At 42.0% G+C, this 13180-nt stretch overlaps 1 protein-coding gene and 1 pseudogene across 1 annotated transcript; both read left to right on the top strand.

Annotated features, from left to right (window-relative positions):
- The first annotated feature begins 5714 nt into the window (after window positions 1–5714).
- On the top strand, window positions 5715–6993 carry LOC125287928 (arylsulfatase G-like). Its single transcript, XM_048234012.1, has 4 exons — window positions 5715–5718; window positions 5846–5957; window positions 6168–6340; window positions 6908–6993. Exons 1-3 carry the CDS (start codon window positions 5715–5717, stop codon window positions 6337–6339), a joined length of 288 nt encoding a protein of 95 aa, XP_048089969.1. The 3' UTR covers window position 6340; window positions 6908–6993.
- Window positions 6951–9522, top strand: LOC125287927 (annotated as a pseudogene).
- Window positions 9523–13180: the final 3658 nt, after the last annotated feature.

Below are 13180 nucleotides of genomic sequence, written 5' to 3'. Positions count from 1 at the left end.
CTGGAAACCTCAAAAACTCATGCTAGGCTCCTTTTTATCGACTTCTCTAATTCAATATAATTCAGCCCTACCTGTTGGCTGAGAAACTTCAGGCTCTTTTTAACTTGAACCCTAACTTAATTGGCTGGATACTGGATTTTCTGTCGAACCATCATAGACAGCAAATTATCTTTTGAGAGCAACACAGATGCTGCCGGTAAAAAGGCCCAACAGAGACTTTTCTTTTTGAGGAAGATGAAATCATTCAGTGTGTGTAGGACTCTGATGACTTTGTTTTACCAGTGTTTTATTGAATCAGTCTTGACCAGAGGTGGGACCAAGTCACTGTTTGGCAAGTCACAAGTAAGTCCCAAGTCTTAGCAGTCAAGTCTAAGTCAAGTCCCAAGTAAAGACAGAGAAGAGCAAGTCGAGTCCAAGTCCAAGTCACATCAAAGCCAAGTCGTGTCCAAGTCCAAGTCCCAATCTTTTTCAAGTCCTGAACAAGTCATCAGGTACTCTTCACTTAATAATGGCATTATTAGACTATCGATCATAATTTTAACACATCAATCTAATCTACAGTATTTTTTTTTATAAATACAGATTAAAATATGTTCAATGGTTCTGTCTTGAAATCTTTTACGATATATGCATGTGCATACCTGTGAAATATACGCATGAGCATACCTGAATAATCTGTACGAAATGGATAGCTACATGACACTCAGCACAGCAGCAAATATATATTGTTTTTCCAAATTGCGGCATCCACTGTAAGGATGAGTAATCATTTTACTGATGGCATTTCACTGCGATAGGCCACAGATTTGCCTGCAAACAATTATTAGACTGTCTGCCAGTGGCAACTCATGAACCCAAGGTCATGGTTAATGATTACAATAAATGGTGACGAGAAGAATCGTCACATAGGCTACATTAGTAAATTGCTGCGGTTAAATATTTTACGTTTTTATTAGGGCTGTCAAACGATTAAAAATAACTAATTAACCTCATATTTTGAAATGAATTAATTGCGGTTAAAAGGTAGCCTACATTTTCTCCCTAAATACTAAAGCTTCTTATGGCATATTAAATACAGCATAAATCACAAAATTACTGAGTAACCACAAAGGTAAAAATAAAACACTTCTATATTATTTAAATGATAATGACACAGTAATTTTGTTTTAAAGTATGTGATGCTGCTTACCTTATTTGTAAATGATGGACTGTCACTTTAAGCCCATTGTGTGCCACTGTCCACACGTTCTCATAATGATCTTTTTAGCTCCGTTCAAATATAGCCTAGCTCTGGCTAGTCCACAAACGCTAACATTGTTTGTGCCACATGTATAGCACAATATTAACAATGATAAGCATGATATTAGGTTGGCACAAACAGCTTTCATTCCTTTGGAAATAAAAGCATGTAATGACATGATGCTTGCTAGACATTTTCTGTTTGCAAAGTGAATTATGAGCCTGGTAGCCAGTAGCCACCTAGCTAAGTGGAATGCAATCGGCATAATATCATGTGCTTCATGTAAACGTATTATTGAAGACTTCAAGACTCACCAGTTCCATTACACAAAGGCAAAGACAACTTTATATTCTTTTCCATTTTCCCAATCACAGTGAGTAATAATAATAATAATAATAATAATAAATAAAGCTTTATTTGTATAGCACCTTTAATACACAGAATGCAGCTCAAAGTGCTTTACATTTGAAGCATGTAACACAATAATAGTCAGTCAGTCATTATCAATCACTTTTCTTTGCTGTTTATGTTATACTCAGCGATATAGAGTAGAGTGCAGTCTATGTCAAAGTGCCCTGGCTCTCACAGTTTATAACAGTAGTGAGGACCGAATAAATCCGCAATTTCCTCTAATATCGTCTTTGTTGCCTTCATGATTTCCTTTTATACGTTTCTTATATTTAAAAGGAGATATCAATCATCATCAACAATGACAAGCCAGCCCAGCAGGAACCTGCCACTAATTTTCTCTCCCTTTCGTGCGCACTGAGACGCGTTCTCAATTAAATGGAGTAGGCTAGCATACGTTCAATTTGGATCTTAATGGAGAGGACCCGAAAAGTATCATCTTTATGTAACATGCTGATGGTGCATTTTGATATTGTAAACGTTCTCTAACAAGAGTGCAAACCAGTTTGCAGTAAAGCTACTATTTATTTAATGTTGGTCCTTTCTCTGTCTCTTGGTGCCCTACACACAGTGCGTGATGCGTTGTGGTAACAGCAGCACTGATCACTGTGCTCTGCCGTTTGTGTCCACTATGTGCAGTCCCGGCGGCATGGGGGGGCTTTGGGGGGCCAGGCCCGTCCTGGAAGTTATCTGTGCCCGCCCTGGACGAGTTTGGTTGCTCCAACCAACCCTAATCCCATAGATTGATTTTGAACACTTATTAAATGTAGACCTAGCCTATACGTTTGTCAGTCTAGCAAGTAGCAAATTAAACTGGTAAAATCTGTATTATTCCGTAGCTAATCAATCAGGAACATTAGGTAAGCCCATCACCTAAATGGAGAGGAGGTTACGTGGCGCAGTCTACTTCACTTCTGCACTTCACTTCCGATGACAAATATAGCTTATCGGCTCGCAGGTAGGCTATATCTCATATCGTAGTTAGTAGAAGTATGCCTAGTAGTTTCTGGGTTTGTTTGATAGCGTTAACCTTTACAGTTTTTTCTTCTGGCCTAGTCGGAGAACAGGGAGCTTACCACTCAGGGCCGGGTTATCCGTAACCGGGGCTAACTCCCTAACACTCTATCTGAAAGTGGTTAGCAAATGAACGAGGATTTTGGTTTTATCTGCGGATTTATTTTTGCATTTTTTTTTTATATGACTAGCTCCAGTCTCAACTGCCCCATTTTACAACAATTGGATCTACATTTTCATATTGGAATGTTTTGTCAAGTGTAAGCTTAAACTACCGTGATCAATTTAAGTTCCAGTGCCCCCCCTGGAAAGGTGTAATGCCCGTCCGTGAATTTGTGTCTGCCGCGGGGTCTGACTATGTGTTTTGTTTTTTTCGTCGCAGAAGTGAAAGCGTCTTTGGGGTGACTGGTCCACGATCAGGAAATGTATTGTTTGACTCAAGTCATTACAAGTCAAAGAGGCAAAGTCCGAGTCAAGTCTCGAGTGAATAGTAGGCCTATTCAAGTCCAAGTTGAGTCGCAAGTCATGTCGAATTTTACCAAGTCGAGTCTGAAGTCATTAAAATCATGACTCGAGTCTGACTCGAGTCCAAGTCATGTGACTCGAGTCCACATGTCTGGTCTTGACATTTTATATTGTGGTGTGGTTCAGTGGTCTTCCAATGATCAGCGAGCATAAGCTAACAAAGCTGGTTAATGTACATGTAGCGTCTAAGGTGGTTGGGGTACAGCTACCACAGCTTCAACATATACTATATGATAAAAGGGTCAGGGGTAAGGCTAAGCAAATTTTAAACTGCCCTGATCACCCACTTTTTGGGGAGTTTAATCTGCTTCCCTCAGGTCGCCGTTTTAGGCTACCTATGATGAGTACTAGATGTGCTAGGGATTCTTTTATTCCTGTGGCTATTAGGAAACTGAATTCACTTGATTGACATCTCTTGAATCTTATATAGTATGTGATTATTTATTTATTTATTCCTGTCCATGTTCATTATGTCTGATTTACCTGTGTACTGTCCAAATGGATTCTGTCATTTGTTTTGGGGGAAGGAGTGTCTCCATTGTTGTTGTGTGTCCTGTGTTGTGTTTACAATGCTGTTGGCATCTGGCGGTGCTTCTCTGTGTATGTGTTTTAGACATCTTGCTGCACACTAAATTTCCTTTTCTAAAAATAAATAAAGTGAAACTTGACTTGAAACTTGGACATGTGTTACATTTTCTCGAAAATTTGACATGTTATTTGATGCTGTTCCACTGATTGGCAAAATTATTGAAAAAGTAGTCTTTAATCAATTAACCACCTTCCTAACATCAAATGGGTATTTTGATTACTTTCAGTCTGGTTTTCGGGCAAATCACAGCACTGAAACAGCTCTCATTAAAGTTTCCAATGACATACGCCTCAACACAGATTCAGGTAAAACATCAGTCCTAGTGCTACTGGACCTTAGTGCAGCATTTGACACTGTTGATCACAATATTTTACTACACAGACTAGAACACTGGGTTGGATTTACAGGCATAGTTATCAGCTGGCTAAAATCATATCTACAAGAAAGGAGCTTCTTTGTTGCCATCGAAACTGTACCTCAACACCAACGTCCTTGACCTGTGGTGTTCCCCAGGGGTCGATCTTGGGGCCACTATTATTCAACCTCTATATGCTCCCACTTGGACAAATCATTCAAAATAATTTGATTTCATATCATAGCTATGCAGATGACACACAAATTTACTTAGCTCTATCACCAAACAACTATGGTCCTCTTGAATCTATGTGTCAGTGTATAGAACAAATCAACACCTGGATGTCTCAAAATTTTCTTCAGCTGAACAAAGAAAAACTGAAGTAATTATATTTGGTAAAATGAGGAAAGACTTAGGGTTGCCACTCTCCTTGACACAAAAGGGTTGAAGGCAAAGGATACTGTTAAAAACCTTGGTGTATTAATTGACAGTGATCTAAATTTCAACAGCCACATGAAAGCGATAACTAAATCAGCTTTTACCACCTCAAAAATATTGTTAAACTCAGAGGGCTGATGTCAAAACATGACTTAGAAAAACTCATTCATGCATTTATCTCCAGCAGGGTTGATTACTGCAATGGACTGTTCACAGGCCTTCCTAAAAGACTATTAAACAGCTTCAGGTGATACAAAATGCAGCAGCTAGGACTCTAACAAAAACTAAAAGAACTGACCACATTACTCCAATTCTTAAGTCCTTGCACTGGCTTCCAGTAAGTCACAGAATTGACTTTAAAGCACTATTGCTTGTTTATAAATCAGTAAATGGAGCAGGACCTAAATACTTGTCAGACATGCTTCAGCAGTACACACCTTCTCGTCCTCTCAGGTCCCAGGTGAAAAACCTGCTAGTAAAACCTACAGTTAGAACTAAACATGGTGAAGCAGCTTTTAGCTGCTATGCGGCTCAGCTGTGGAACCAACTTTTCGGATGACATTAAAAAGGCCCCAACTGTAGCCAGTTTTAAATCTAGACTTAAGACCAAACTGTTCTCAGGCGCTTTCTGCTAACTGTGCCGAAGTTACAAATTCTGAATCTGCCTCGATAATTATTCTACTTTGTCTTTTATTACTTTTTTTTACTACTTTTGCCTTTGTTTTTGCTAACTAATTATTCTTTATTTTTAAATTATTTTACCTTGTGTTTTATGTTTTCTTTTTATTATGATCTTTACCTTTTAACTATTCTTTGACTATATTGCCCTTCTATGCTTTTATTTGTTATTATCGTTTGGTTTTGTTTATGTAAAGCACATTGAATGACCTCTGTGTATGAAATGTGCTATATAAATAAACTTGACTTGACTTGACTTGACTTGACTTGACTTGACTTGAAAGACAATAACAACCATCAGCTCATTTCTATAATATACTGGCATCAAGGACTGTCTTACCTTTTCATTTGCTGTTTCGTTTCTGCTTTTAATCTTGCTCTAAATCTCCACAGGAAAATGGCATCTTGGGCACAGTGGTCCTTATCATCTTATTAATAGAGTTACTATACATAACATCTGGCAAATAATGGGTATATAATACAATGCATATATCGGATATGATATGTGAACTGATACAGTGAGGATTTCAATTAGATCTTCTCTCTCTCTCTCTCTCTGTTTCTGTTTTTGTCTCTTTTTGTTATCTGTGATCTTTAGGATTTGTCTGTTACCTTGGAGTTCCATACAGCAATGGCATGGGCTGTACTGACAGGCCTGGCTCCAACCTCCCCCCATGCTATCCATGTGAAGGAGGCTCTCAACAGAGCAGGTAAGTATTGGACACACAGACATTTCTTACAGGAGTAAGAGCACAGGACACACTGTTACACTGACAAGCTAATAGAGAATGAAATACTGAACCTGCATGTAAATAGCAAAGACCAAACAGCGATGGATACTGAGAATCCCTTTCAGCTGTGTTGTTACTGGACAAGTTCTAGAACACTGACAGAATGTACTGTGACCCCTCTTCCCCCAGCGAGAGAGACCAGGGATGCAACCCATCCGTGCCACTGCCTCTCTATGAGAACCAGAGTATCATAGAGCAGCCGCTGGACCTGTGGAGCCTGACTGAAAAGTATACCTCTGCCGCAGTCAGGATTCTTCATAGTGCAAGATACTGTCTCCCACCTCTGCACATTTGGCACTAAGGTTAGCATGCAAACTAGCTAGCACCGGGCCAGCCCTTTTGCGTTACCACCTTGTACCAATTGTGTTACTGTATTAAATACAATGCAAGTCAGTGGAAAAGCTGTAGTCTGATCTCTGCGGAGCTGAGACAAGCTCCTCTCAGCTGAGCCAAGGGCCCAGCTCTTTTGCGGGGTATATTTACCGGCTAAGAATCTCTAATTTAATGCTGCAGCTGTCTCAGGGCAAGTCCACTCGCTATCAGGTCTTGTGACGGCCAGTGAGGTCAGTGCTGAGGCTGCAAAACAAGCTCACATTCCTCTTTGTTTTTTTCTTCTCCAGGAAACCACAACTCCTATCTTTGGTTATTGAGCTTTCTGTTTTGTTTTGTTATGTTATGTTATGTTATTTTTTTGCTGTTCCCATTCTGCTCTTGTTAGAATTAGTGGCTCAAGGTCAAAAGTCACTGACAGCATTGCATACAGATGTTAGTATTGCAAGCAGTCCCAATCTGCTCTTAATAATGAGTGGCACTTGAATGTGACTGGATGACTCAAATGTTGCTTGATGACATTCCATGTCCCCACACAGGGAGAGGAAGTAGCCATTCCTGTTGTATGTGGCACTCGCCCACATGCACGTGCCACTGGCTCATGGGGGGGTGGCTGAGGGCGAGGGGGTGTACGCAGCCACCCTCCGGGAGATGGACCGACTGGTGGGCCGACTTGACTGCTGTCAAGGCCACATCGGACCTCCTTGGCAAGGAAAACAGCCTCATACTGTTTACTGGTGTGTTTGTGGATAATTTATTCAGGCCATTTGTTATTTTTGTCATGCGATGCACAGCTCAATGATAGTGGCCAATATAGTGTCATGTGCTGGAGGGATCTGCCTGTGCTGCTGCCCTTAGTGATAGAGGCAAAGTTGATTAACTCCTAGGGGCTATTCTATCTCATATCTTTTAAAAATATATAAGTGCCACATTCTATTAGCAAGGCATTTTATCGTTATGACCACATACTCCATTTCCCCAGCATTTACAAATATAGACATCTATATAACATAGCCATACTCAAAGATTCTAGTGCGCTAGAGCTTTCTTTCAATTGAAACTGCATGTGATACCGTTTGCCAGCTGGCAGTAGCTGAAACATACTGGGGCAAGGGTGGCTGGGGTCTCTATTTATTCTGTGGGCTTCACTGACGCTTCGTATGGTGTACAGGGGCATGTCTACGGGGAGGCTGGGGGAGGCAGTGCCACCCCAGAGATAAACCCTGCTCCCCCCTGAGAAATGATCTGCGACAGGCAAAAATGATCTGCGGTTTGCAAGAAAATCAATGTGAATTTACATTAAATGTAATCATATTTAGGCCTACATTTTGTACTGCTCTGCGTCCATCTCCACACCCATTACTCGGGGGAATATCTCAGGAGCGTTTCACTCAACACATGGCAAACCGTATATCAAAATAAACAGCAGACCTAACCGAATACGGGGATATAAAGCATTCATCTGTACAATAAGCCATTCCCAAGTAATCCAGTTTTTAAATTGCAGCACATTTCTACTTGGTCTCCAACTTCGGGCTGTAATTCTAACGTAATAGCACCCAAAAATAGTGATCTACTGCTTGAATATTGTGTTCTAGTTCATCATATGAAAATAAGTTCTGCACTTGTTTGGTTTTTGAACATTTATTTCAACGAATTACATGGAAAACATAATGAATTGCAACCACATATCCTTATGTATTATGCGCTACTTTCGACTAGCCTAAAACCATGTAAAATGTAAGACAAAATTAAAATCACAGAGCAGCACAGCCAAACTAACAACATGGGAGGGCGCCATTGTGAACCCACGGTGGCCTACTGATCTGGAAAGATTCCAGCCAACACCACAAGTGGTGCCCTGCTGAGGTACTGAGGAGACATTAGAGTAGGCATGCAGTAAGTGAAAGGTTGATGTAAGTGTGTATGTGTCTGTGGTTTGTCTGTTGTGTTTGTCAGTGGTCTGGACATCTTCCCCACCCTCCCCTCACTTGCTGGTGTAGATCCGCCCAAAGACAGGAAAATCGACGGCATCGATATGACGGACATTCTGCTGGGAAAGACAGACACAGGTCGAAAGGTATGGCTGATGTGCATTAGAATCAAATTCTGTTTTGTCAAGTCCCAGACACTTGTCATGCAATTGTGTTTCCGATGTTTTTGGGAGTGTTTTCCCATGTTCAAAAATATTAGTTCTTTTACTCCATGTGGTATTGCTGAAGCCTCTATGTCTCTGTCTGCAGAGTGTCTTTCATCCAAATAGTCTTGCTGTGGGTAAAACTGGCGAGCTGCAGGCAGCGCTTGTGGGCCCTCACAAAGCCTTCTACCTGATAGGTCTAATCCAGTCTACTCACCTTATACTCCTAATTGCTCATACAAGCTTACTGTTTCAAATAAAACTTCACATTTACCAAACTTATTTGAGTGACAACTTTTTTGCAATTGTTTTTTTCTGGTTTGATGTGATTTAATTACATTTCCTTACTGTGAGGGATATTATTTTCTTTTGATGTTATGTTAAAGAGTATCAACATACTTGTACCTGACCAGGTGCTGCTACAGCTTGTGGTGGAGGAGCTGGTCAGGCACAGCTTCACGACCCGCCGCTCATCTTCGACCTGTCCCGTGACCCGGAGGAGCGCTCCCCTTTGGACCCGTGGAGTGAGGAGTACCAGGCCGCCCTGCAGGTTGTGGAGAGGGAGGCGCTGCTGTGGGACATCGCCAACGATAACGTCTCCACCGCCAACTATGCCAAGAAGCAGGCAGCAGAACCCTGCTGCAACCATTCACTGCCAGTCTGCAGGTGCAAGCCGCTCACACTCAGCTGAGAGGCTTAACGTGCAGGAATACTCAAACATACATCAAAACATGCAAATGTGCACTGATATCCGTCTCGTAGACAGAGTTTGTCCCAAACCATGAACAGCTTCATGGTTAGTTATGATATAAGTAGACATATAGGAAAAGGAATAGATTTTTGTAATGTATAGTTTTGTAATGACTTAAGACACCAGATTTATCAAGTTGAGGGAGCATGTGAATGTTTTTTCCCCCAATTCATTGTTTACAGTGAAATCATATGCCAGCCCCTCTAAAGGTCTTGGTGGTGTTTTCTTTTAAATAAGCCATTATTGAATTCCCTCACAATACTTTTACATTACCTCGGCTCCTAATGTTTTTGTGTTACCTCAGAATACTTTTACATTCCCTCACAATACTTTTGTAGGTAACACTCCAAAATAAGGTGCCATAATAAATAGCAAACTATTAATTACCTAACCCTTTGTTAATATTTGTTAATTGTTACTAAAATATCTATTTGGCACAAGTTAATAGTTTTTTCATCATTAATTAAATATTAGTTGTTTGCATAAAATCTGTATGTTAATGTTTTAACAAATCTATTAACTAATATTGTATTAATATATGTTAATAGTTAACTAAATATATTTTTGGCACTAATTAACAGTTATTTCTTACATCATTTAAATGTTAAATGTTTATTTACAAACTATATGCTAATATAAAAGTTAATGACATATTATTATTTATCTAGCTTTTCTGATTAGCTTTGTGGATAATTTATGGAATTTATGGTTTATGGCTTTATGGTCTAGTGGGGTGTATAAGGCACCCTACTGCCAGTGGTTGGTTGTGTGAGAGTTTGCGCTCCTCTTCTTCCACTTCATCCTTATTGGATACCTCTGTGGTTGGCTGTCCTGTAATTGGTGACTCTCTGTCTAGTGTTTGAAAGTAGTGTACTCTTTGCCTTTGGAAGTACTATTTGGTTGCTGCTTGAATTTGGTGAAATTCAGGGGAGGGGGGTGTAACAGAGTTAGAATGTAGTTTAGTGTTTGTATGTGATTTTCACCGTAATTAAGCAGCTTTATTGAGATTGGTATTTTGGAGCCCCCTTTGGAGAAACGCTATACTGCAGCTCTGCTGCGTTTTGTCCTTGTATTGTTGCCATAGCCGATCAGAAGCGGTATGCTTTGCATTGCGTAGGTTAACTGTATAAAGCTCTCCCCACTTTGTTTTAATTTTGGAACTGTAAAATGTTGTTTAAGTTGAAAACTTTGATATACCACCTGTATTATGTTACTTTACATGTATTGTTAAGATTTGGGTGCAATTCTAGCAACTTAGGGTACGTTCAGACTTAGCGTCTTTTTCTGACAAAAGAAGTTATGCAGACCGCTTTTTCAGTTTGAAAAAAAAATCTGCCAGCGTTCTTGTTCCAAAAAGCAGCCGGAAGCGTCTTTTTGCAATAGACAAAGTGACTAACGTTACGTGTGGGTACCAAATGTCGCCGAAGAGAAAACTCACGTTGGCTATTGCTTTTGGTATGTTATGGTAAAGTTGTGAAGTCAAACAATTCCCTATGCTCAGACACTAAAACGAGTCTCTCGACCGGTGTTCTGTCACCTTCTCCATTTTTTACTTGGTTGTCATGGGAAACCACAGGTCTCGGTAATCTGCTTGTGATTGGTCATCTGTAAAAAGACAGCATGACGTATGGCGTTTTTCGCTAGAAGTTGAACATTTCTCAACTTCTGAGCTGCAGAAAAGATTGGTTGCAGTCGCGTTTTTAAAAGAAGCCGGCGACTTTTTTGAAAACATGGTCTACTCCATAGGGTTATAATGTAAAACGGACGCCGGCAGCTGAGAAAAAGACGCTTAGTCTGAACGTACCCTTAAGAACGTTTATTAATGACCGGTTCCGGCGCCGACGAGAGTGGCAGCATGTCGAGGTAGCTCCGTGTCTTTGTGTTTTTTTACCGTCTTTGTTTACTTTTTACTAAGCAACTTTTTTTGGATTACGCACAGTGAGGAGTGTTTTCATTCTATCCTATGGATATGGATCTATTACAATGCTCCAGCGGCAGCAAACTTGTGTACACAAGGAATCAGCTGCTTGCAATACCACGGAATGCTGGTAGGGTTCACGTAAACATCCCGGAGGAGCTGTGGTGCTTTCAGGGGTGCAGAGCAGGAGTTAAAGTGAGGACTAGGCGTCGGGAGAAGAAGTGGCAACACAAGCCCTCAGTTCCTTCGATGGTTATGGCCAACAAGACTGACGAACTGGCTGCCCTGGTAAGAAATCAGAAGTTGTACAGGGATTGTAGTTTGCTATGCTTTACGGAGACGTGGCTAACAAGCCATATCCCCCCGGCTAACATTGAGCTGCCCGGCTTCAGTGTAGCTTGTTTGGACAGAGACAATAAACTTTCTGGCAAAAAGAAGGGAGGCGGACTGGTGCTATACATAAACAACAGATGGTGCAATCCCGGACATGTTACAGTGAAGGAGACTGTATGCTGTAAGGATGTGGAGTTACTAGCGGTCAGTCTACGACCATACTACATGCCGAGGGAGTTCTCGCACGCCATTGTTGTTTGTGTTTACGTTCCGCCTCAAGCCCTCCCGGACACAGCGTGTGACGTCATTCACTCTACAGTCGCTAGGCTCCAAACTCAGCACAGTGATGCCTTCTTTGCGATCTCTGGTGATTTCAACCACATTACACTGGATTCCACCCTCACAAACTTTTACCAGTTTGTTGACTGCCCAACTAGGAAAAACAGGACAATAGACCTCATGTATGCAAACGTGAGGGATGCTTACAGTGCCACCCCTTTCCCCACTGGGGAAGTCGGACCATAACCTCATTCATCTTCAGCCAATGTACAAGCCAAAAGTTCAGAGGCTACCAGTTGCCACGCGCACCTTCTGGAAGTGGACACCAGAAGCGGATGAGGCTTTGAGAGACTGCTTTGAGTCCACTGACTGGAGTGTGCTACTGAATGGAGAGGACTTAGAGGAGGTCACACATTGCGCTACTGACTATCTGAACTTCTGTATGGACATTGTTGTTCCCACAAGGACTGTACGCTGCTATCCAAATAAGAAGCCTTGGATAACCAGTAATGTCAAGACCCTCCTCAATAGGAAAAAGATGGCGTTTAAAGAGGGGGACATGGCAGAGCTGAGGCGAGTACTGGGGGAACTCAAGAATAAGCTGAAAGAGGCTAAGGAGGACTACAGAAGGAAGATGGAACAGAAGTTGCAAGAAAACAACATGAAGGAGGTGTGGGACTGTATGAAATCCATCACTGGCCTTAAGAAGAGCAGCAGCTCTGTGGAGGGAGACCTGGACAGGGCGAACCAGCTGAACCACTTTTACAACAGGTTCAATTGCCCTGCACCAGCTCCAGGTACTGCTCTTGTTTGCGTGCCCGCCCTACCCCCACCTCCCAGTCTCCCAGTCTCTCCAGCTCTGCATCCCGGGGACATCCAACGATCTGAGCCCCCATCACCCCACGCCCTGCCCCCGCCTGATGCCTCCTTGCCTGTGCCTGTTGAGCTGTCCAAGACTCTGGCAACCTTGACAGGGACATCAAGGAGGTGGTCATCCCCCAGCCCCCACCCCACCTCATTACCAGGGCAACACTCACCCCCACCATCACTCGATATTGCACCCCTCCCCCACATGGCGACCACGAACAATGAGGTGACAACGACTTCAGTCAACAGCCATCAGACACACAGACCCCAGATGCACTCCCCCTCCCCTCCCCCCCTCCATCATCACTGCAGATCAGGCTATCGCACCTCTCCCCCACATGGTGACCACGAGCAGTGCGGCAACAATGGCCTCAGCCAACGGCCATCAGTCTCTAGCCACACGACAACCCTCTCAGAAGCACCCCTCCTCCTCCTCCCCCTCCACTCCCCCCCCCACTTCCCTTTAAAAAAAACTTCATCCCCCATCATTACAGCTTCCAAGGCTAAAGTTATCTTTTGGGGAAAAA

Source organism: Alosa alosa, chromosome 22 (genome assembly GCF_017589495.1).
Source record: "Alosa alosa isolate M-15738 ecotype Scorff River chromosome 22, AALO_Geno_1.1, whole genome shotgun sequence".
Lineage (NCBI taxonomy): Eukaryota > Metazoa > Chordata > Actinopteri > Clupeiformes > Clupeidae > Alosa > Alosa alosa.
The sequence above is the reverse complement of the archived record's forward strand: the minus strand, read 5'-3'. Positions and strand labels throughout refer to the sequence as shown.

What these genes read in the sequence shown, in the direction of transcription:
- LOC125287928 (XM_048234012.1), top strand. An exon ending in GGAGGCTCTCAACAGAGCAG is followed by an intron (nt 5,958 to 6,167) that starts GTAAGTATTGGA and finishes CTCTTCCCCCAG; the next exon opens with CGAGAGAGACCAGGGATGCA.